The sequence below is a fragment of the Podarcis tiliguerta genome, assembly GCF_965153285.1.
Source record: "Podarcis tiliguerta genome assembly, chromosome: 1".
NCBI classification, from domain to species: Eukaryota; Metazoa; Chordata; class Lepidosauria; order Squamata; family Lacertidae; genus Podarcis; species Podarcis tiliguerta.
Genome location: NC_139534.1, coordinates 113,160,522 through 113,185,328, shown reverse-complemented (window position 1 = coordinate 113,185,328; position 24,807 = coordinate 113,160,522). Strand labels below are relative to the sequence as shown.

Below are 24,807 nucleotides of genomic sequence, written 5' to 3'. Positions count from 1 at the left end.
GGCACTGCCAATGTTATTGTAACCTTAGAAAAAAAAATATATGAGAGAGAATTTCTCTTCTTTTTCAAAAAAGTTATACAGATAATTCACGAGTAGATACAGCAAGGTGGGCAACTTACCCTGAATGAGGAAGGAAATCGGAGGCACGACCCTGAGTTTGCTCTGGTGTGCTGCGGTCAAAGTTACTAAATATGGAGATCGGACAGAGATACTTGAGCTAAAAATAGAATGAGTCACCATGACCGGAATGCAACATCCCAGAGGCTCCAAGGATCGTCCTGCATGTCTGTGGTGACATCTTCCGTACACTGAATGGGATTGAATTTGGAAATCAAACATTGTCCTCCTGCCACTTCTCCATGCTACTTAACTCTTTGCTGTCACTGGTCAGAAGGTAGCATTGATGTCGACAGGATACTACTTTGGAACTCGCTCTGCAACCATTCATTTAGTCTAGCTGGGACCAAAGGCATTTGATTCCCCCTTTACCAAAACTGCCTCCTTCAGCAGTCTTTCCATCTAGCTGAATCAAAGGAAGAGGCAGGTTGTCAAAGTCAATGATCTGGGGGTGAGGCATCCATCTGCTCAGGATCCAGTACCATTTAGCTCTGGGCCTCCACAACTGTCTCCATCTGCACCCATTTCACCCAGTTGCAGTGAAGGGGAACGGTTACAGGCAGCAAGGCTTCCTCCATTAGCCTGGCTAGGACCTGTTGTTATTTGGCGCCTGCCCTCCTGGAAATTTTATTTCTGTATTTCTTTGTTTATTTGTATACCGCTTTTCGTTATATACTGAATACAAAGTGGTTTCCGATACACTACGTGAAAGACCAGGTCATTAAAATGCATAGAATCCAGTAATTAACAGTTTGACAGTGATAATAAAATTAATACTGTGGTACAGAACAGCCCCCGCACAAAAAATAAGAATAATACCTCATCTGTAGCCAAGGCAACCAAATTTGCTTCTTCTCCTTGAGACCGGCCCTATCACTGGTTGGGTGAGGCTGCTGTTTACAGGCAGCTGGCTTGGGGTGCCGTGAAAAGGTAGCAAATTGTTACATTATTTAATTATTGCTGTGTTTTTGCTTCCAGAGAGGGGCACGTGTGGAGTTTCCTGCCTTGGGTGCCAAAATACCTTGCCAGCCTTTGGTACTATGTACCTTGAGCCTTGACTCACAGGAGGCGATGTCTCGGGATAGCACATATGTCATCAATTATAATCCATTATTTTAACTGTGAAGTGCCTTGAGCTCATCAGCAGAAAGAAGGTACAGTGGTACCTCGGGTTACAGACGCTTCAGGTTACATACGCTTCAGGTTACAGACTCTGCTAACCCAGAAATAGTACCTCAGGTTAAGAACTTTGCTTCAGGATGAGAACAGAAATCGTGCTCCAGCGGCGCAGCGGCAGCAGGAGGCCCCATTAGCTAAAGTGGTGCTTCAGGATAAGTTCTTAATCCGAGGTACCACTGTATATAAAACATGGCAAATGATTACAGTGGTACCTCGGGTTAAGTACTTAATTCGTTCTGGAGGTCCGTTCTTAACCTGAAACTGTTCTTAACCTGAAGCACCACTTTAGCTAATGGGGCCTCCCACTGCCGCCGTGCCACCGGAGCATGATTTCTGTTCTCATCCTGAAGCAAAGTTCTTAACCCGAGGTACTATTTCTGGGTTAGCGGAGTCTGTAACCTGAAGCGCATGTAACCTGAAGCGTACATAACCCAAGGTATTACTGTACAGTATGTACGAACAGTGCAGAGCTCTTTGGAGAAGCAGCAGGAGGGAAGCACGGAATACACATGTAACAAACAACCCCAAGGGGCAATCCTATTACTGGCATTGTGTTGCAATTAGTTTATGCAACATTTCATTAAATCTTTTGCCATGGAACAGAAGATTTCAAAGCGCACAGTATCTGTGGGCTAAATGACGCCCGCCACAAACAACGCCGAACTCCCCGGAGTTCCCAAACTGATGCAGGATTAAGCCGGAGCAAAATGGTCTCTTCAGTCAAAAGAATAAAGCTGCCTTTTGCCTACCTCTGCCTAGTTATCCCCTTCAATTCCCTCATTAGCTTCCGTATGAATAATGCATGGATGCCACTCGAGATAGTTTCATAGCTCCTCAATTGTTCAAGCTAATTTAACACTCTCTGAATCATGATATGCCATAAAGCCCATGAATATTCCCCAAGCACTTCTGCGGCTTGAGCAGTTTGCAGTGCCAGAGATTCAAAGAAATGTATGCACGCTGGTTGCTTGCTGCTTCTTTTTAACCTTTCCAAAAGCAGCAGCAGCGAGGCAAACACCACCAGCTTGCAATGCTGCTTATCAGAAAATGAGCTCAAGCTCTCCAGGGGGCATCAGGGTAAAACGTAACTCTCATTTTATTTTATTTTATTTTTCAGGGAGGGGATGCGGGAGGCTGTGAAGTTCAGATGGCTAACTACTGTGAAAAGTATATATGTGTTTAAAGCGTTTGACCTCTCTTTGGCACAACTCATTACCCCTGTGAATGGAGTTTCTGAGAACATTCTGCTGGAGAAATTTCATCAGCAAGAGGGCCATTGTGTGCCAGGCTGCTTGGAGCACAGGGCATTGTATTTTGAAGGCTGTGGTACTCCAGGGTAGCCATTAGCATCTGAATTCACTTAATAACCTTATCAGCAGGAACTGTGAAGGCCGGCATGCGGTGGTGGCTTATGTAACTAGAAGGTCTACGTTGGAAAACTGCCAGTAGTGTAATTAAGGAGGGGCACACATCCCACTTCAAAAATCACATAAGTAAAATGCCTTCTCCCCATATAAGCAAGCAGATCATCCAGCTGGTGTAGTTTTATACAGTTTTTCAAGGATGCCCTGTCTAAGGTTACAAGGATCCTTGGAGCTCCAGGTGGTCACTTATCTTCAGAGATGCCTGCTTCATCTAAGCATCTCTATTTGTAAATATAAAGTTTCCACATGTTCTATCCTTCCTCCTCTCCCTTTCTCTTCACTTGTTTCACCACTGGGCCAACAGCCTTAGGCCCTTCCCTCTTTCTTCCCCTTTCCTCTTCCTACCCTAGTTCCTCAGCCATCATCGAGGTAGGGCAACATCCTTCTTTTCTTCCCTTCCTCCCCTCCTCCTCCTTTAGTAAAGTTCGTCCTTGCACTTTCCTCACTCTCCTTCCATCCTTGTCTGCCATCCCTCTCCTCCATATCCTCCCCGATGAGATATGCCTTTAAAGCTTCCAGATGTTGTGTTTTATCCAGCAGCTGTGGTGTACTTAATGGTGTGGGCCTCATGCACCCCAACTCCTGTCTGGAATGTCTTGTTGGCCGGTCTGTGGTGTCACATGGAAGCAGCCCACACCAGATGTGCTCCTTTCCTCACCGTCCCTGATTCAAACTTTGGCTCTTTCATTAACATTTTATTTTGGACATTTGTCTGACCCAGCAAAGCAATTCCAACGTGGAATTCATGACCTCAAGACATAGTGATGGCCATTATCTTCTACAGCTGTGGGAAAGGATCAGACAAAATCACTGAGGATAGGTCATTACATTAGCCATGATAGGTAAACTAGACTCTGCAAGGGCAGTATAACTCCACAAAGTAGATACTTGAGGACAAGGAAGACAGGAAGGCCATCCAATTCGTGTGAATGCCAAGAAGGAACAGGAACAGGAAACCTGTGCCCCTCCAGAGGTTGTTCGACTCCAACTCCCATCAGACTTGATTACTGGCCATGCTGACGGGGGCTGATGGGAGTTGGAGTCCAACAACCTCCAGAGGGTCACTTACTGTCCACCATTATTACTGGCATGTTGCACACTACACCTGCTAACAACAGCAGCAGCTACAGTTTGAGGGGGCCCTTCAGCTTTCTGCAGTAAGAAAAGAAATACAAAAAAAGCACTGTGAAGGAACAAGAATGGATGACATCATTGTATGGCCTCCTTGCAAAATGATAATTCCAACTCAAACGCCCAGTGCGTAAGCAGTCAGAAAAGTTGTTTGTGGCTCAAAGGGACTGCCAGTGTGGAATCTTGGCAACTGGTTAGATAAAAAGGATGGGGAGGAACACTTGTATTTAATGTGAGGCCAAGGAGGTCATCAACAGGAAGCCCAGCAGGAGGTGGAGACATAACATGTTTGGTGAAGATAACCAGTGTTTTGAGAAGACACTGATATGAAATGTGTTTATGAGACAATGATAAGAGAATGGAAAAACCACAGGGAAACTCTTTCCTAAGGCTTGGGCTCTCCTTGGCTGGAGGCATTCAAAGCAGCAGCTGGACATCTGTGGTTTCCAGCAATTGGTGTCCATAATCATGCTGCCTCTGGACAGTGATGGTAGAATATAACCATCAGGGTTAGTAGCCACTGAGAGCCTTATGTTCAGCAAATCTGTTTAATCCCTACTTTAAAGCCATCCATGGCTTATGAAGATCATAATGAAGAGACACACACATTTGCATTGAAAATGATCTAGGTGCAGGTATATTGTGGACAGGGTGCAAAATAGTTTGGTGGAGAGATAAGTTTCAAAACTCAGGAATAAACTTACATGATTTTTCTTCTTTAATCCTGTATTCTGAAATGTCAGAAGCCTCCACCAGGGCTGGGAAATGAACTGAGAGAAGCAGATTTTTCAGGTTCTCATCTTTCCGAACTATGAATATCTAACCAGAGAAAAGAGGGTGCGTGAAATTATATCATGCAACAACAACAAAAAGGGGTCATTCAAGTATGACCTGTTCAGTAGTCATTATATCAGAACTGGGTCAATATTTATGTACCTTTTATTTAAGAACATAAAAGGTCCCTGCTGGACCAGACCAAAGGTCTAGAGTAGACCAATGTTCTGTTCCCATAGCAGCCAACCAGATGCTTATAGGAAGCCTACAAAAAGGATCTGAGCCCAATAGCCCTCTCTCAACAACTGATATTCAGATACATGCTTTTACTGATCCTGTAGGTAAAATGGCATTCATAGCCTCCACTAATTTCTCTAATCCTCTTTCAAAGCAGTTGGTGGCCATTACTACATCATACATCAGAAAAATACACAGTTTAACTATGCACGGTGTGAAGACACTGTCTTGAATCTCCCAGTGCTCAGCTTCATTGTATAACCCCAGGGTCTGGTATTTTGGGAGACTGAGAAAAAGAACCGTATCCGTTTTCTCCACACTATGTGCAATTGTTGTTTAGTCGTTCAGTCATGTCCGACTCTTCGTGACCCCATGGACCAGAGCACGTCAGGCACTCCTGTCTTCCACTGCTACCCGTAGTTTGGTCAGATTCATGTTTGTAGCTTCGAGAACACTGTCTAGCCATCTCGTCCTCTGTCGTCCCCTTCTCCTTGTGCCCTCCATCTTTCCCAACATCAGGGTCTTTTCCAGTGAGTCTTCTCTTCTCATGAGGTGGCCAAAGTATTGGAGCCTCAGCTTCACAATCTGTCCTTCCAGTGAGCACTCAGGGCTGATTTCCTTAAGAATGGATGCATTTGATCTTCTTGCAGTCCATGGGACTCTCAAGAGCTTCCTCCAGCACCATAATTCAAAAGCGTCAATTCTTCGGCGATCAGCCTTCTTTATGGTCCAGCTCTCACTTCCATACATCACTACTGGGAAAACCATAGCTTTTACTATACGGACCTTTGTTGGCAAGGTGATGTCTCTACTCTACTATGTGCAATACCATGTTATAAATGGCTGTCATGTGGAAGTAAAAAGCTCTCAGTGTTGTCATCTTTCTTCATAGGGTGTTGCCCCAGCTCATTGATCATGTCGATTACGCTTTTCTGCACCTTTGCCAGCCCTACAATATGCTTTTTTTTTAGAATGGACTCTGATTAGGAATGCTGTTAAGGGATGGGCCTGGGTTTTGGGGGCACTGGGTCCTGGATCTCCTCCCCATTTTCGTCACTGTTAAAACTAAAAAACGAACACACCCTTTACTTTTAGGACACCTCTGCCTGTGAGAGTCAGCCTATGCATCTTAAGTGATAAATTAACACATGCACATTTTATGTATGGGCCTCCCCTGGCTATGATGTCCTTTTCTGAAAACAGGAAACCAGACTATATACAAGGAAACAGGGAAAACTGTGATCCCCCAGATGTTATTGGACCAGATCTCCCATCACTCCTGACCACTGGCATTCCTGGGCCAGGCTGATGAGAGTCAGAGTCCCACAGCATCTAGAGGGCCACAGGGCCAAAGTATCCCCACCCATGCTATACACAATACACCAGATAAGGCGCCACCTCTGATTTATATACAGTATTGGCATAATGGTACTAGCTGTCTTATTCTCAACCTGTTTCCTAATGCCATAGAATCATAGAATTAGTCTTTCTTTCACTGCCTCTCCACACCAGAGTTGATGGTTTCAGTAGGCCATATGTCCAGAATTTCTGACTGTCAAGTCCTGGAGCCAAACAACACCAGGTTGGATAGATGGCTATCATTTAAATACATTTCTCTGCTGCTAAAGAAAGGCCACTAGACTATAATCAGAGCACAGGTGGGGGAGAAATTTGGATTTGTTTGCATTTTAATGGGAACCTACCTAATCAGCACTTCCTGAAACAATCCACAAATTGAAAAGTAGCTGTCCCTCTAAATTCCCACATTTCCAAATTTTGGGGTGCAGTTTTCCAAGAAGAAGAAGAAGAAGAAGAAGAAGAAGAAGAAGAAGAAGAAGTGTGTACAGAATGCATATATTAAGGGAAAGTACAAATAAGTAGTGATAATAGTAGTGATAATAACTTGCTTAAATGCATTATAAACTTGCTAAAATGCACTATCCCACAAAACGTCCGATAACAGTCTAAAATTGTGAAATCAGTGGGGAGAGGAAAAAAGCTGCAAAATACACCAAGAAAACAGAATCTTGTTTAGGGGCAGGAAATCTGTTGCCCTTCAGATGTTGTTGGATCCCAGATTCCATCACTCCTGTCCATTGGACATACTGGCTGGGGCTGATGGGAGTTGGAGTTCAACAACGTTTGGAGTATAGCACATTGGCTTCCCATGATCTAAGTCTGCATGCCATCTTCCTCAAGAACCACAAAACAGTATTCTTCAGAGAAAGTGTAGACATACCCCTACGGGCTCCTTGCAGAGTATTTGGACAGCTTTTTCCTGGCTGATGCTCAACTGAAGCCAAACCGGGCATGTCTTGATGAGCTTCTCAAGGACACTGATGCCTGGTGGGGGACAGCAATGCCTTGGGGTAATTGGCTTGCCCAGATGGTTCTCATCTTCCACTTCTTCACTGGTGTCTGTGACAAGTCTGCAAGAAGACACAAGCAAATCCCCTGTGAGGCGGCTGCAGCAACTTGACTGGGACAGAGAAGTGTGAATTGAAAGACCCTCAGAAAACACAGGGCAGAGCAGCTTATGTCAGATCCAACTAACCTGCTTCCCTTGATTACTGCGCTGAATGTGTTGGGAATCCTAAGAAGTTTGTGCAGCCATTCCTTGCCCTACAAGGACCCATCTCATCTATTTGGGTTTCTAGCATTTGATTTCCCTACTACTATGGCTACAAAAGAAGTTCCAGTAAATGGAACATGAAATTTCAAACAAGAACTAGTAACTCTTTTCCTTTATTATATGTAATATCAGCCTTGTTTGTAATACATCTTGTTTGTAAAACATCTGAAAGCAGACCTGTTTAGGAAAGCTTTTAATGTTTAATAGACTATTGTATTTTAATATTCTGTTGGAAGCTGCCCACAGTTACTGAGGAAACCCAGCCAACTGGATGGGGTATAAATAATAAATAAATAATAATTATTATTATTATTATTATTATTATTATTATTATTATTATTATACCGTTTGGTTAACATTTATTGATCATTACAGATGTTCCTAATACCAATTTAGGAAGCTTGATTATATATGTATCTATGTTTGTTTACTGTTTATATAACTGCATTAATATCGGATAAGATTCAGTATTATTCAACAGGAATTAAATATAATAGTTAAAGAATAACTGTCATATAATTAAATAACAATTAAATATATGATGGACTTTAATTATGGAAAAGCTGCAGAATACCTTCACCCAGACAGGTGAACATCAATCAGACCTCTATTTTATCATATTGAATTCCATTGGCTGAACTTTATTTTGCGCATGTACACACATGCACAAAACACATACATTTCAGCAATTTACTCTTCCACAAACAAAGCAATATTCTGAGAAGATGTCTCACTTTTAGAACACAGAGGGCAGGTTACAGCAGGCCAGGACTTAACCAATCTATTACTGAGTCCCTATAGAGGCTCTACGAAAATATCATTAACACTTTTAAAAATAAACATCCAGACTGTTTTCTGCCTACATTTAGATTTATTCACAGATGTGAGGAGCAGGTGGAACAGAATTTGTGAAGAGTAACATTATAAGCTCCACCTCTGCATTGTTATTGCAAGAGAAATTGCGTGATGGCTCATGCAAGCACAGAACAGTAGAGCTCTGAGGCTTTGTCTACTTTTTTTTGTAGGAGGGAAGGTTTTGTTAAAAAACAAACAAACAAGAAAAGCAGTGGGGTGAGAGGGGTGCTGGCCTGTTCCTCAGCTGCAAGCTCACATTCCAAACCCTGCAGGATGAAATTTGCAGTGGAGAAATGCTGGACAAGGCAAAGGGTGAACAACCTCCTCCATCTCTCTCTGCGTTTCCACCCAAAACCCTCATGGTGGCTGGGCTCACAAGGCCCTGATAAGCTTACCAGGACTATATAAAAGTGCAGGCTCATGGAGAGGGTTGCTTTTGGCTACAGTTAGCAAGGCAACAGCTTAACCATGAGTCCTGGGTTCGGGTGACATACTAAACTAAACTTTGGCTTAGCTCAGCGTGATGCAGGGGCAAAACAAGGTCCAGAGAGAAGAGGCAAAGAGAAGCAAAGAGGCTGTAAGCTCCTCTCCAGGGGCCCACACATTTGTGTGGTTCCTGGAAGCCATAGTTTACATTTCTGTGTCTGAGAACCAGGCCCATTTGTAGCCAGTCCTACAGTTATTATTAACTTGTAGTCCAGGGAGTTCTGGTGCTCTGCAGTGTGCTTTCAAGTGGTCCCTAAGATGAAAATAATGGTGGAGGGGAAACTCTGTTAAAGGAAGGGCGATAACTCCATGGCAAGGCACGTGCTTTTCATGCTAAAGTTCCCAGGTTTAATTCCCAGCATCTCCTGGGAGGTTGGGGGAAAGTTCCTGCCTAAGATACTTCGGACCCTCTCCCAGTCAATGAAGACAGTATTCAACCAGATCAGCCAGTGATCCAGTTTTGTATACTGGGATGCTTTCTCCCAAGCAGAACATTAGGATAGTCCTGCTTCCCATGGAGGCCAACTGGCTGGATATGAGAAGAACAAAAGAAAGGCATGAAGATAAGAGCCCTCTGTGGTATTGTTGTGAGGAACTCATTGATAAATTAAACCAGGGAGTTACTAAAGGTTCAAAGGAAGGAGCATGCCAGTCTTGGCTTAGCTCCTTCGATAATGAGCGATGCCACCTGAACTGAAGGACTTAGGGGCAGCCTTCTCATCCCATCCCAAGGTGCTTCCAGATGACATATTTATTGAGCAGCCATCCTGATTTGTTTGCAGAGAGATCTGATGATGTTGGCTTAATGAAATTACATCCTGTTATGTTTGAGAGGATGTTGTATCAAATTCCATGTGTGGCATCCCATGCTTCCTGGTACATTTCCCCATCACTTTCCTTATTGCAAAAATTCCAGTCCTATGGGGGATCGGGTTCCAATCAATAGACCAGGGTTTCCTAAACTTGGGTCTCCAGCTGACTACAATTCCCACCATCCCTGACCATTGGTCCCACTAGCTAGGGATGATGGGAGTTGTAGTCCAAAAACAGCTAGAGACTCAAGCTTGGGAAACCGTGCAATAGACAAAAGTGCAAATGTAAAGTTATAGGACATGAAGCAAAAACTGGAGCAAAAAACCACAATATATTATTTGGAATCATTTTTATTGTTAATTATTTAGGATCAGAGAGTATTCATAGGGAGGATAATTTTTATAATGATGTGGTTGCATTTCAAGGTAAGAGGATTAGGGATTTGAATGTGCATTTTAATTTTGTACAACCCTAATAGATTTAGAAGAGAAATACAATTGTACTCAGAGATGTTTTCCCAATTATACATGGGGGGGGGGGAGGGGGAGAAAAGAAACAAGGTCACTTTTTTAAAGCAAAGGTAGTCACACTGATCCATAAGGGAAGAAACAATGTCTACAGCTATCTAATTTTATTTATTTATTTAACAAAATGTATATACCACTTGATTGTGAATAGAACTTCTAAATGGGGTATAAAAAATAAAATAACTATTAAAACAGTCAACAAAAAAAGTTAAAAACAGGTATTTTTAAAAAAGCAAAATATAATTTAAATCAACAAATGAGAACACATATCAGCTTCTAAATATCTGGACAGGCCTGCTTAAACAAAAATGGGGCCAAAAAACGTACAGCGAAGCTGCCTGCCTGCCAGGCTTCAGGGAATCCTATCCCTCCCACGGTGGCAGCCAAGAAGCAGATAAACAAGAAAAGTTCTTACCAAGTACTTTATTCAACATTCACAGAGAGAGATGAAGGAATGCAGTCTCTCTTAGATAATGGTGTTGCTCCAAGTAAAGTCCCATCCCCTCCATCTCTCCTATTCTATGTCATCCCTGCGCCGGCTGACCTGTGTTTTCTGCCTCTGAGCTTTCTGTTCTACTACTCTCAAGGCACACCTCGTCCTGTGAGGGGGTCAGGAATGCTTTCAAGAGACACTGAGTCTGTTAGCTGTCTCTCCCCTGGTGCTTCTTCTTCCTGCTGCTCTCTCAATATTTCCCAGCTTCTCCACTCTGCAGCCTCTGAACTATGACCTTCTGCAAACCACTGATCTAAATCTATACTGTCCTCCTCTTCTCAGGAAGGTTCAGGAAGGGGGGGGGCAGCATTCCTCCTCAGTCCAGTCCCTGACATTGGCTAATGTCAATGGGCAAGGAGTTCCGATGTGTGTGTGCTGCCACACTGGGTCACCCTGGGCCAACCCATAAGCCACAAAAAGCCTGGCAAGCTTCTGAACTCTTCAGCAGATAAGATATTGCACAAAGCAAGGTGTGGTGGGGAAAAATAAAACCAAAATAGGTAATAAAAGAAAGAGGTGAGTTCATTATGTGCTACACCTGAGCTGGAAACGCCAGGGATTGAACCTGGGACCTTCTGATACAAAAGATTATAATTACTTTTACTGTTATTATAATTTATTAGTCTCTAGACACACTAGGCAACTTACAGAATGTAAATGCATAAAGCATGGCATAAACTTAGAAAAAGAACAATGCATTACAATAAAAGCCATGGAATAATCTATAAAACAAAGTCGATAAAACTGTAGCAAAATACATACTTCACAGTTGAGTTATGCCCCTTAATAATAAAAAAGTTAATTTGGCAATACAGTACAGGAAGCAGAAGAGGACCATTTGAAAATGGACCAAATATTCCATTTTTGAAAAGCTCTTGAAAAGAGTCAGTTTTTTAAATATATTTCTTTTAGGTGTGCACAGCAAAGCTGTTAATCTGGGCTTCCTCCCTTCGCCAATCAATCAAATTTTTTTTTAATGTGCCTCTTTAAAAGTTTATTAGAAAAGCCACTCCTTGCTGCAAGGGAACAAAAGCCCACAATTGCTGCAAGCAGGAAGACATTTTTACATCTAACTGATGTCCCCAGTGGATCTCTCCCCCCACCTCCCCGCCCCCAATCTGCTGAATGTCCAAGTCTTAAGTCATTTTGGTTAATGGAGCCAGTGGAAGCAACATTTGGCTCCAGCAATGCTCTCAGCAGGCAGAACATCGAGAGGCCGGGCTGTGAAAAAGCTTAATCAGCTATTTAATCTGACTCTGTGGCAAACACCACAGGTAGCTGCAGAAAGAAAGGAGAGGAGAAAAATAGGACAGCTTCTGAGCTCCCTTTTTCTCTGCCCTGTCACAGGATTTGTGTTGAGAAGCGGGTCATTTCTATTTTACTCTGTGTGCATCTAATGGGTTATATCTACACTGTGCTTTGAATAGCACCCCAGGCTGACAGCTCCAACCAGCCGGCAGGCAGCACTTTCTCCCTTGATCAAACAGGGGACAATGGGAGGTGGGAGCTTTGTTGGGTTTTTTATGATTGATTTCTGGGTAACACAGTCCTACAGCCAAGGCCATCTGTGGGGTGGAGGTGGGGGGAGACCAGCACTAATATAGGTTCCCTATATTCAATAATTTTCTTCCCTGAACTTTCAGCAGCGACTATCCAAGTCAGAGGCCCCTTTCTTTAAAGAATTACAATGGAAAAACCTATTGCTTTGCGAAAAGGAAAGCCATGCCCTGTGCAAATGCTACCACCTGGTGCTTTGGCCAATGAGTGCGAACAGACTGCCACTTCTTGGCTCCCATTGCAGGTGATCAAGATCATGTTATCAGGTCATGAAATAGTCACTCTCTTGATCTTGCATCCTTCTAAGCATATTAACATTGCAGAATGTGTACCTGTTGCATTGCAAATGTTCTTTCAGTTCCATTGTTTAGGATTCCCATTCCCTCTTACCCATGTGTGTGTATACACACAATTATTCTCACATGTGTGGGGGGAGAGTGTGATTGCATCCACCAGTTATGTTCCCTTGGTGCCAATGCACCAGTCAGCAGCTACACATTCAGAATTAATGTGAAGGCGACCTATGTGAGGACAGACTGGGTGGATACTGCCATTATACAGGTTAGTCAGTAGGGGGCACTAGACTTAGTTGTACCTAGGTAGGGCCAGGCATTTCCTGCTGCTGTTATGTTCCTGTTTAAGAGAAATAACAAAGTATGTGCAAGACTGGTTGTAATATCACCAATTAAATGAGGTATTTAAAGGAGATGAAAAGAAAGGATTCAGTTACACTTCATCCAGATTCCAAAGAGAAATGATAGATGATAATACTAAATTGTTTAAGAAGACGTATAACTTATTATCAGAGTGGGAAACCAAAGACGAAGAGGTTAAATGTGCAATGATTAAGTGGGCGCAAGATTTAGGACATAACATACAAATGGAAGACTGGGAAAAATTATGGAAAGTGAACCTAAAATTTACTGATTGTATAATGCTGAAAGAGAATTATATGAAAATGATGTAGCGATGGTATATCACGCCTATAAAAATGGCAAAAATGTACAGAACGGGTTCTAACAAATGATGGAAATGTAAAGAAAAAGAAGTTTTAAAAATTTGGGAAATGATTTATAATGAAATTAAATGAATGTTTAAAATGACCTTTGTTAAAAGACAAGAAGCCTTTTTGTTAGGCATTATAGGTCAAGACTTGCCAAAGGAACAGAAGAAGTTATTTATGTACGCCACAATGGTGGCTAGGATATTACTAGCCCAGAAATGGAAAGACGACATGATAGCAACTAAAGAAGAATGGCAAGAGAAACTGACGGACTATGTGGAAATGGCGAAACTAACAGGAAGAATTAGACAAAAAGACAATAGAGACTTTAAAAAGGATTGGGAACCATTTATGTTGTACTTACAGAAATATTGTAAAGAAGTGGACTCACTAGCAGGGTTTGATTAAACTCTTACAACTAACAAAACAATATGGATACTAAAATGTATTAACGAAGAAATAATAAAAAGTAAGAGGTAATTTGAAAATAATGACAATATAAAAATGACAAGATCAGAATAAATAATATTCAAAAATTAAGAAAGCTTTATTGAGATATAATAAAACAAGCAGGAGAAGTTAAAATATAATAAACCAGAAAATGGGGTTGAGAGAAGTAGTGGGGAGGGGGAGGGGGGAATTGGGGAACTGTATTTTTCTTTTTTGTTGAGATAATGTTATTGTGATAAACAAGAAAATTATAAAATTTAATGAAAATATTTTTTTTAAAAAAAGAGGAATAATAAAGTTATCTAATAACTCTATGATCATACTGTTGTAACTTTACATGAAGCAGCAACCACCAGCTGTTTCAGATGTCTTGTGCAGACCATATTTTTGCCCAGGCTTTCCCTGACCTATAATCTTAGAACCTGTCTTCATTTATCTGAAATCCCTGAATTCTTGTTTTAAAGGCTTTAATATTGTTGCTTTACTGGTTTTATGCTGTTGTTGTTTTCATGTTAATGATATTTTTACACACACACACACACACACACACACACACACATATATATAGTACAGTGCTTAGAAAAAAATCAAAAACATTTAGTGAATTATAAATGCTTTTAAATAAATAAATAACTGGTGTGTCCTGGGACCTATAAATAAATGACTTCCTAACTAGTGTGTCCTTTAAGACTTCTGTGACATAGGCATACATACACAGGCCCCCTTCACATTAATGCTGTACATGCAATATCAGAGTTTGGCCAGTGGATGGGATCTCACCAGTGGGGGCCCATTAGAATAAATGGGGCATTGCCTTACCAGCCTCAATCTGTCCCACCTGCATGTCCCAGAGGTTGGCCCTTCCTCCTTTTGCCCCTGGTAAATCTCAGCAAGGAGGAGGATGGAGGACAAAACCTACCTTTGGGTACCCTGCATCCTGCCCCACCAGTCCCAGTGGGCACCAGACACCATTCAATCACTGTTGAGAATGCCTGTACAGTGGTACCTCAGGTTAAGTACTTAATTCATTCCGGAGGTCAGTACTTAACCTGAAACTGTTCTTAACCTGAAGCACCACTTTAGCTAATGGGGCCTCCTGCTGCCGCCACGCTGCCGGAGCATGATTTTTCTTCTCATCCTGAAGAAAATTCTTAAACTGAAGCACTATTTCTGGGTTAACAGAGTTTGTAACCTGAAGTGTATGTAACCTGAAGCGTATGTAACCTGAGGTACCACTGTATGTATATTGCTAAGGGTTTAACATTGGAAAATTCCATTGGAGTGAACTAAGCTAGAAAAAGCTCTTCAAGCTTCTAAATGAGCTGATAATTACCGGTAACTGTTGATGTTCTCTGCTAGCTTACACGTGAGTGTTTAACCTTAGAACATGTGACTAAGGTATTCCACTGCAAATCTCCATTTTGAAGGGAGTTGGCTTTGCTTCCATTACCAGGGATAGTCAGAAAAGGATTTGTAAATGATGCCTCTCCAGAAGCTGCATAGCCTCAGGCTTGATACAGACTATGGGGGAGACAGAGCTTTGATTTCAGCTCTGATTGTAATTAAGTTATATATTTAAGAAGAAGAAACTATGCTTCAATACACATACGCTTTGTACTTCTTTCTGGATGTATCACTGGTGCTTTTGTACTTGTTTTGAAGAAATTCTGGTTAGAAAAGCTTTGAATCATAATTATGGGTCTCGACAATTTTTATTCCAAAAGGACTCAGCTTTTATGCATACAATTGCTTCATGCTGCGAATTATTAATATCTAAAATAATCACACACACCCCTCCCCTGCTTACTGAACACATGAGACGGGTTGTCTTGCCTATCTGCCACTTCACACTTCTGCTAGAAATTTGGCCAATGGGAAGTTACAGCAGCTGCTTAAGAACAGAGCATAATGGTTGCCTTGGATGGCTAGACCCCAGCACACCAACAGTCCCACTTGCAACCATCACCACAAATGCTCAAATTTTGGCTACAAGTCTACCTGGAGAACTACCATATTCCCTAACCACCAAAGAGCTGCTTCCCGGCTATTGATGGGCTAAGCTTATGTAGTGTTCTGCAAAGCAGCCTGACTTGAGAAGAGTAACTGGGGATATGGCTTAATTAATGGCACAGTAATTACATCAAAGCACTGTACTTTATTTGACATGAGTTACGAGACAGCTCAGCTGGAGGCGAGAATAAATGGCATGATAATTTGCCTTTGGGGTCTTGTGGGTATCAGTGCAATTAGTCACGCCACTGCCAAACCATATTTCCTTAGGAATAAGCAGCCAAATTACATGCTGGTTTACAACCTTTTATAACCTTGCTCGATCCAAGAGACTGCTGTGTGCTGTGAACCAGGAAGGATAAGCCCCTCTCCTCCTACTCCCTAGAACAAAGGAGGGGGTTTTCATTCAGGAGCAGATTAACACACACTTACGCATGGCTGAAATGGCTGAAGGGGTTCCTCAAGCTGGCCTTGCTTATAGAATGATATAATCAAAGGAACCCTTGCCTGAGGTTGCTATCCTTGTAAAAAATAATGATGGGGTAGAATTCAGTGCAGGGCTAAGTGGGGTAGGTGAGCACAGAATGAAGTCTGCGATGGACATGCTTGAGTGACAGCTGTTATCAGGGGGGGGGGAACATTTGGATTGATTCCACCATCCAGTCATACCACTGGTTTTTTCCGGCCAGGAAGGAGTTGCTGCTGTTGTAGTTTTGTTGCTTTTTTCTCAAAAGTGGCTCAAAGCAACTTCCAGAAACAAAAAGAAAAAAGAAAAATAAGCATAAGGACAAAAGTAAAACAAACCCAAACCCTAAAATGTTGATCAGTAACATGTACAAAAAGGCAGATCCAACTCGGACTACCCCACTAAAAAGGAGAGGTCACAAACATACTTGACCCTCCAGATTAAGGTCCAAAGGCCCGAATGATTAAAAATGCTTTTACCTGGCACATAAAGCAGTTAATAATGGTGCCAGGTGTGCCCCCCTGGGGAAACATTCCACGAATGGGGAGCCACCACTGAGAAGGTTTCTTCTTATGCCATCACCCTCTGCACCTCTGTTAGAGGGAGAATATGGAGAAGGACCTTAGATGCCAAACCAGGTTGTTCATATGGGGAGAGGTGATCCTTGAGTGACTGGTAGTCCTGAGATGCGCAATACTTTACATGTCAAAATCAGCAATTTGAATTGAGCCTGGAAACTAATTTGTAGCCGATGCCGTTGTGCCAGGGTTGGTGTGATATGTTCAGACCATCTTGCCCTAGTCAGCAAACGCGCCACTGAAATTTGCACCAACTCTGAACCATCTTCAAAGGCAGCCTTGTGTTTAATGTCAAGGCTGGAGCATCCTGTTATTTGTGTTGTGCAGCAGCACCCCTGAAGCACTGAAAGCAGCTTCCAATGAGATCTAGCAATATCCTGTGTGTTCTGTGAGATCTCACGAGATTTTGGCAAGATCTCACTGGAAACGAGTGCCACTGCCAGCACCGCTTCTCTGGGCTTCTGCTGCTTGACCTGTTTTAACGCACTGCAGTACAGTGGTACCTCGGGTTAAGAACTTCATTTGTCCTGGAGGTCCGTTCTTAACCTGAAACTGTTCTTAACCACTTTAGCACTTTAGCTAATGGGGCCTCCCGCTGCCCCAGCACCCCCAGAGCACAATTTCTGTTCTCATCCTGAAGCAAAGTTCTTAACCCTAGGTACTATTTCTGGGTTAGCGGAGTCTGTAACCTGAAGCATCTGTAACCTGAAGCGTCTGTGACCCGAGATACCACTGTAATCTAAAGAGCTGATTTGTCCTCCAGACCTGACTTGCTCTTTAGTTCCCACTCCTGGCTTGCCCTTTGGTCCTGCTTGGCTAATTAGTTCTTCTAGCCACTGACTTGTCTCATGATTCTCAGCTTGTGACTCACCTCTGTTCACAGCCGATCCCTAACAGTGGGCAGTGAGGCAACTATGGCTCCTCCTACTCATGCCTTACTACTTATTTCCCCCCTGAAGAATGAGTGGGGTAGTCCCTGAGAATCTTTGCAAAGGAGGTGATATTTGCAAATAAGGTGATATTTATTTTCAGTTCCCTGTTGCCTGTGTCATCACCCTGTTCCCTGTTTCTGCTGGAAACAAAAAGCTCAATGCAGACTGTGAAAAGCCCCTGAAGTACAGAGAGGGGAGGGAAGTGGGTTCTCATCAATACAATTCAAAAGCAACACTCTATAGTGTTGCTTTTATAGCCTGGAGAAGAGGAGGTTAAGGGGTGATATGATAGCCATGTTCAAATATATAAAAGGATGTCACATAGAGGAGGGAGAAAGGTTGTTTTCTGCTGCTCCAGAGAAGCGGACACGGAGCAATGGATCCAAACTACAAGAAAGAAGATTCCACCTAAACATTAGGAAGAACTTCCTGACAGTAAGAGCTGTTCGACAGTGGAATTTGCTGCCAAGGAGTGTGGTGGAGTCTCCTTCTTTGGAGGTCTTTAAGGAGAGGCTTGACAACCATATGTCAGGAGTGCTCTGATGGTGTTTCCTGCTTGGCAGGGGGTTGGACTCGATGGCCCTTGTGGTCTATTCCAACTCTATGATTCTATGATTTATAGAGCAGCTTTTGCCAACCAGGTGCCATCCAAATCTTTTGAACTACAACTCCCATCAGCTGCAGCATGCTGACAGAGAGAGAAGAGAGAGTTGTGTAAAGAGGTGTTTGGAAAAGAAGAGAAAGTCAAATTTTATTCTATCTTTTGCTGGAATTACTAATGTCACAATATCAAATGGCTGAAATTCTGAAAATGCATCTTGATTTGAAACGGGGATGCTATTATGAGGTCAGCATACCGTGAAGAAAATAATACTTTAGAGGTGAGATTTTGCAGCATCTGTTTAAAGCCAGGCCACGGTTGGTGGCTGTGCAGTGATTGCCAATCTGTGTGCCTCTGAGATGGCAAAAGGCATCAGCTGTCACAAGCAACTCATGTAAGAAAGAGAATGACAGATTAACCTTCAGACTGAAAACACTGAGTGCCTGGGCAGGCATAATTTAGGGCAGGCTAGTTTGTGCCAAAAGCGCATGTGTCAGAACAATATTTCTGATAGACGTAATACCCTCTCGTGAAGGCTTATTGATCTGAGCAAGAGGTAACACCTCATGGGGCCAAACTTACTGCTCTTTTAGAATTAGGTGGAGACTGCTAGAAATTGCATAGAGTTTTGAAGTAAACACATGGTTGCTAAATGGGCAGGCAAGGAGGGTAGTTTTGCATCAATAGCCAATACAATACTAGGCCAGGTAGGGGAGGGATTACCTGCCCACACAATAGAGGATCTTACCTGGGAATCCTCACTTGGCTCTAGATTTCCAGCTGGAGGGGCCTAATTGTACTACAGTGCAACCAAATCAGGAGCAACAAAGACTACTGTACTCTGATCTATTCTGATTGGCAGTAGCTCTCCACTGTCTCAGGATGAGGGCTTTTTCATGACCTGGTACAGCATGGAGATGCCAAGAATCAGATCTGGGACCTTCTGCATACAGTTCATATGTTTTGCTGCTGGGCCTGAAGACAGGCAGTCAGGTCAAGTATCTGCAGCAGTAACCAGAGGAAGAATGACAGCTGGGAGGAACACAGAATAAATGCCATGGTGCACCTGTAGCAGCAAAACCAGATGCCTTCATCTGCCCCAGCTGCAACAAAATATCTCTTTCCTGTATCAGTCACTGCAGCCACAGCAGGTGCTATAACTCTCCAACAGTCTGACTTCACCCCCAAAGGCGCACTTTTCCATTATCTCCTGAGACAGGCGGATGCCAACAACGGCTGAGCGATGGTCCCTGAATTCACTGGAGGGTTTTTGAAAAAGTACTTTCCATTGTGCATTATTACAAAGGGCTTTTAGTATGTTGCTTGTCCCTAAGTAGAATGGGATGTGCGACTCGTCCTCCTCCTTCTAACTCAACCTCCACAAACCTGGTGCCTTCCAAATATTTTGTACCACAACTCCCATCAGCCCCAGCCAGCAAAGCTGTTCTGAAGTCTATGAGATGTGTTTCCACCTCCAAGGCCTGAAGCAGATGTAAACATTAAATAAGGGTCCAGGCATCGGGAGAGGGCCACAGGATCACATATTCCACCTCCCACGTACATCTTTCTCTGGTTTCCCTCAAAAACATGGAGCTAGCACTACTCCCATTAAAGAGGCTGAAAGCAGAAGTTTCCAAACCCCTGGTCCATGGACCACAGGCTTCATTTAGGTGTTCTGCCTATGGATTTGTGATTGGAGATGGCATATCCATCACATTGAATATGCATGTTGATTTTTATTTTTTTTATTGCTTCTTCTATTTCTTTTGTATTAGATTTTTTTTCTGTTACGATTTGAATTCTAAAGAATTACAATAACTATGGTTGGCATCCGTCTGTCTCGGGAGACAATGCACCTTTGGGGGTGAAGTCAAGCTGTTGGAAGGTTTTAGCTCCTGCTGTGGCTATAGAAACTGATGCAGGAGAGACATGTTTTGTTGCACCTGGGGCAGATGAAGGCTTCTACAACAGGCAGGAAATAAATCATTACATGGTCTGCCAAGACCCTCAGCAATTTTCAAATGGTTCATGGTGTGTGTGGGGGTGTGTGTGTTTGGGAGCCACTGGCTTAAGGCATGCTGGGTCATGGAATCATAAGAAGAAGAAGAGTTTGGATTTGATATCCCTCTTTATCACTACCCTAAGGAGTCTCAAAGCGGCTAACATTCTCCTTTCTCTTCCTTCCCCACAACAAACACCCTGTGAGGTGAGTGGGGCTGAGAGACTTCAAGGAGTGTGACTAGCCCAAGGCCACCCAGCAGCTGCATGTGGAGGAGTGGAGACGCGAACCCACTTCACCAGATTACGAGTCTACTGCTCTTAACCACTACACCACACTGGCTCTCATAGAATTGTAGAGTTGGAAGGGACCATGAGGGTCATCTAAGTCCAACCCCCTGCAAAGCAGGAATTTTTTGTTCAACATGGGGCTCGATCCTACGATCCTGGAATTAAGAGTCTCACACGCTACCAACTGAGCTGTCATGTCACCTATCTGAAGTAATTGCAAGCTGCTACTTCAAGGGGTTGCCTCCTTCATAGCTCTTTGCATTTTTATTTCCAAATCATCATAGGCTGCCTGAAGCAAAGAGAAATCTATATATTTCAACAAACTCTTGTAAAGCATTGCTCACATTGGACACATGTTTTGGGACAACCGCCTGAGTATTATCCCTTGTGACAATGAGCGATCAGCACTTCATTAAACAGAGATAAAGGCTGCTTCTCACTAAGTACAGGCAGCACGAGAGAATGAGTAAAGCAGGTGGGTGAGAAGGATCCTCCCACCACCATCAAATGTAGCGCAAAAGGGGAAATCCACACATATAAGTTCCTCTCCGGGCAAAGTAGGCGAGTGTCCCACAGGAGAAGTGCAGGGAGCAAACTGCAGTTTACCACTTGCAAGGCTCTATAAACTGTACTTGCAGCATGTTGCTACTATATGAGCAGTTTCTAGGCAATTTGTATAGCAATGACCCCTCCCCAGGCAACTTCCCATCTGTTAAGTCAATGCAATGTGGTGAGCAGTTTCTGTTTTCCTTTAGAGAGGGCTTTGGAAGAGTCATCTCCAAAGAATGTGTCCCTCGCACTCAAGGAAAACAGAAACTGCTCACCACATTGCACTGACTTAACAGATGGGAAATTGTTTGGATTTATTGCCAAACTGGTGGTGCGTGAGGCTGGGCCAGGTCCCAGATTCTGAGTTAGCGAAATGGGTGTGGTGGTGTGATGCTGCTGAAAACAGCACAATGCTTATCCCAGGAAGAGAGGGCAGTGGTGGCCTTGAGATTGGGCCGTATTTAAGGGAAGAGTACACAGTTAATTCACTGTGACAGAGTCTCCAACGTATCAGGTAGCCAATACTAGCTGCCCAGGGTGGCTGTGGCAACCCAGTCAGATGGGTGGGGTACAAATAAATTATTATTATTATTATTATTATTATTATTTGGCAAGGAGATGTTTTAGCACCTTCCTGCCTATGGACCAGAAACTCAAAAAGTTTGCTTTTCATCTCCTTTCCTGCTCTGCCGGCGAATACTTCTAATAGCATGTGTATGGACAGATGAGCTCCCAGTTACTCCGAGCTAAAATGAGAGGCTCTCCCCTGGGTCTGTGCCCTTGGCAGAGGCCAACTTGACCAATCCCGAGGTACACCCCTGTTCTTATAAGCTGTTAAGTCTAGATGACGGCTGGGAAGCTTGAGGTCCCAGGGGCCAAATATCAGCACCGGATTTAGGGCAGTGCAGGCAGTACCTCTGCAAAGGGCACTGAGCTGATGAGGTGCAAAATTGAAAAGCTCCATAACTGAGAAGATCCATTTGTGAGGTGCCAAATGTTGGCCTAGTGCAGGGCGCAAGATTACCTGCAAATATGACCCTCCAAGCCTTTCTATCTGGCTGTCTGAACTCACCCCGGATATCACCCCCCCCCTCCAGCCCACTCTCCTCACTGGTCCTGGTTTGGTGCCTGCCTGGAATCTGTCATTGAGTTCTGATAATGCCTCTTGCCTGTCAGGATCGAGGCAAGTGAGTGTGTGTAGAAACTAGCCAAATATAAAGGTAAAGGGACCCCTGACCATTAGGTCCAGTCGTGACCAACTCCGGGGTTGCGGCGCTCATCTCGCTTTATTGGCCGAGGGAGCTGGCGTACAGCTTCTGGGTCATGTGGCCAGCATGACTAAGCCGCTTCTGGCGAAACCAGAGCAGCGCACGGAAATGCCGTTTACCTTCCCGCCAGAGCGGTACCTAATTATCTACTTGCACTTTGATGTGCTTTTGAACTGCTAGGTTGGCAGGAGCAGGGACCGAGCAACGGGAGCTCACCCCGTTGCGGGGATTCGAACCACTGACTTTCTGATTGGCAAGTCCTAGGCTCTGTGGTTTAACCCACAGTGCCACCCACGTCCCTCAGCCAACTGTACAAAGGTTAAAATTTGCATTAGGGTGTTGTTGTCGTTGACTCACTTTTGTATCTGGCTCCATTCACCATTAGTATATGGCCCTTGGAAGGTTTCCCAGAATGGAATGTGGCCCTCAGGCTTAAGAAGTTTCCTTACCCCTGCATTAGATTATTTCCCCGAGTCCACCTACGACTCATTACTTCCCCGGCTGCGTTTGTCCTGGCAAGCAGGTTGCTCCAGATTCCTGACCGCCCAGATTTTGCCCTATCTCTGCTAAGAGATACACTAAAGCTGCCAATCTGAGCTGAAGATGGTATGACAAAGGGAGCCAGGAGCCTGGTGTGCACACTCATCCCACTATTGTCTCCCCTTACAGATTTTGTAGTTCTTTCGAAACCCAGGGAAGGTCTTTGATCATAGGTGAACATGGGACAAAATAAACCAGGCGGCTGCCACCTTCAGCTCTCTGCAAATGCATCTTATCGACTCAAAGGATGAGTGCAAACACTGAACCAAACATCATTACTTATCATGCCTCTGAATTTAACACAAGGAGCTTGCAGTCTGTACAGAAGCTGGACAAAGGAAGTGTGCTTGCGGCTGTGGCAGCAGTGGCTGATGAACGCTGCATGCTAGTTACCTAGAATTCAGGCCAGACACTGTGTTTGACCACAACAACTTCCCTTCCTCTTATGTCAGCTATGTAGAAACCACATGCAATGGAAACAAGCTAGCAAAATGTGCTTGCTTTAAAACGCCTTTGTACTTGACTGGCCTGGTTCGCATCTAGCTTGCAACAGAGTGAATCTATTATCTCTCATATTATAATTGGCAATATGTTCCAGACAGAGAAATTCATGGGAGATAAGGTAGTCAGAGGGCGCTGTTCATGATGGAGGCAGTGTGCCTCTGAATACCAGTTGCTGCAAATCAGAGGTGGAGAGAGAGCTGTTGTGCTCAGGTCCAGCTTGTGTGTCTCTGGTTTCATTGGACTGGTCATGTTGTGCGGATGCCTGACTATCATCTTCCAAAGCAACTATTCTATTCCGAACATAAAAATGGTAAGCATAATACTGGTGGTCAACAAAAGAGGTTCAAAGACTCTCTCAAGGCAAATCTAAAAAAACACAGACAACTGGGAAACACTGGCCTGCAGGTGCTCCAATTGGAGAACAGCTTTTACCAGTGGTGCCGTGGGCTTTGAAGATGCACGAACTCAGGAGGCAACGGAGAAACGCATTAAGAGGAAGGCACGCTAGGCAAACCCTCACCGTGATCAACTCCCACTTGGAAACCTATCTCTCCACTGTGAAAGGTTGTGTGGATCCAGAAATGGCCTCCACAGTCACTTACGGACTCACTTTTGAAACAGTGTTTATGGAAGACAATGTTATTTGACTACGAGTGATCACCAAAGAAGAAGAAGCAGGTCATTGTGAGAACAAGATGCTGGACTAGACGGGCCTCTGGTTTGTTCCAACGGGGCTCGTTTTACATTATTATGTTGAATTCATGCACAAAACCCTTGGCTGAATCAAGATTTATTGAACTAGAATCCTTCATCTTAACAGGGATGTAACATGTCATAGAAACATGGGACACTGCCAACTCAGACCACTGGCTATGAAGCAGCTAAGTAACTGACTGGCAGTGGCTTTATAGGATTTCAGACAGGAGTCTTTTGCCAGGCTACCGAGTGATGCCAGGAATCAAACCTGGTACATTCTGCATACAATGTATGTGCTCTACCATTGTGTTACAAACCCATCATTTGAAACCAGTCTTTAGCTTAGAAAGGGGAACCAGTTTTCCATGCTGATGCTCTGATGTTATTCTTCCAAGGTTGGTGTTTATCAAACTATGCCCCATGGTGGAAGTGAGTTGCCCATCATACAGTCTTGAGAGCGTTGGATCTAGACCAAGGACATCCTGCTTCTTTTGACTTGAGCACCATCTTTTCACAGCTTTGCACACAGAAGGTCCCAGGATCAACCCCTGGCACCTCCGTGTAGGGCTGGGAGGGACTCCCTTGCCTGAAACGATGGAGAGCTGCTGCCTGCCAGTGTAGACAATACTGAGCTAGACAGGCAATTGGGGTTGGCTTTCTATATTCCTGTTTAAAATCATAGCAGCTATTTCTTTT

The 24,807-nt window shown here is 43.6% G+C and overlaps 1 protein-coding gene across 7 annotated transcripts in view; it reads right to left on the bottom strand.

Annotated features, from left to right (window-relative positions):
* The window catches only part of RIN3 (Ras and Rab interactor 3), a 72,661-nt gene that overhangs the window by 41,004 nt on the left and 6,850 nt on the right, over positions 1–24,807 (bottom strand). For 4 of the 7 annotated variants that reach the window (XR_014509844.1, XR_014509845.1, XM_083435009.1 and 1 more), the window contains exon 1: positions 120–248. Coding sequence is in view for 4 of the 7 variants with exons in the window: in XM_083435009.1 (XP_083291135.1) it covers positions 120–240 (121 nt within the window). In the remaining 3 variants the exon portion in view is untranslated. Of the gene's footprint in view, positions 1–119; positions 249–4,555; positions 4,671–7,101; positions 7,292–24,807 lie in introns of those variants that run through there. The other 3 variants (XR_014509843.1, XM_083435008.1, XM_083435006.1) reach the window with 1 other exon arrangement.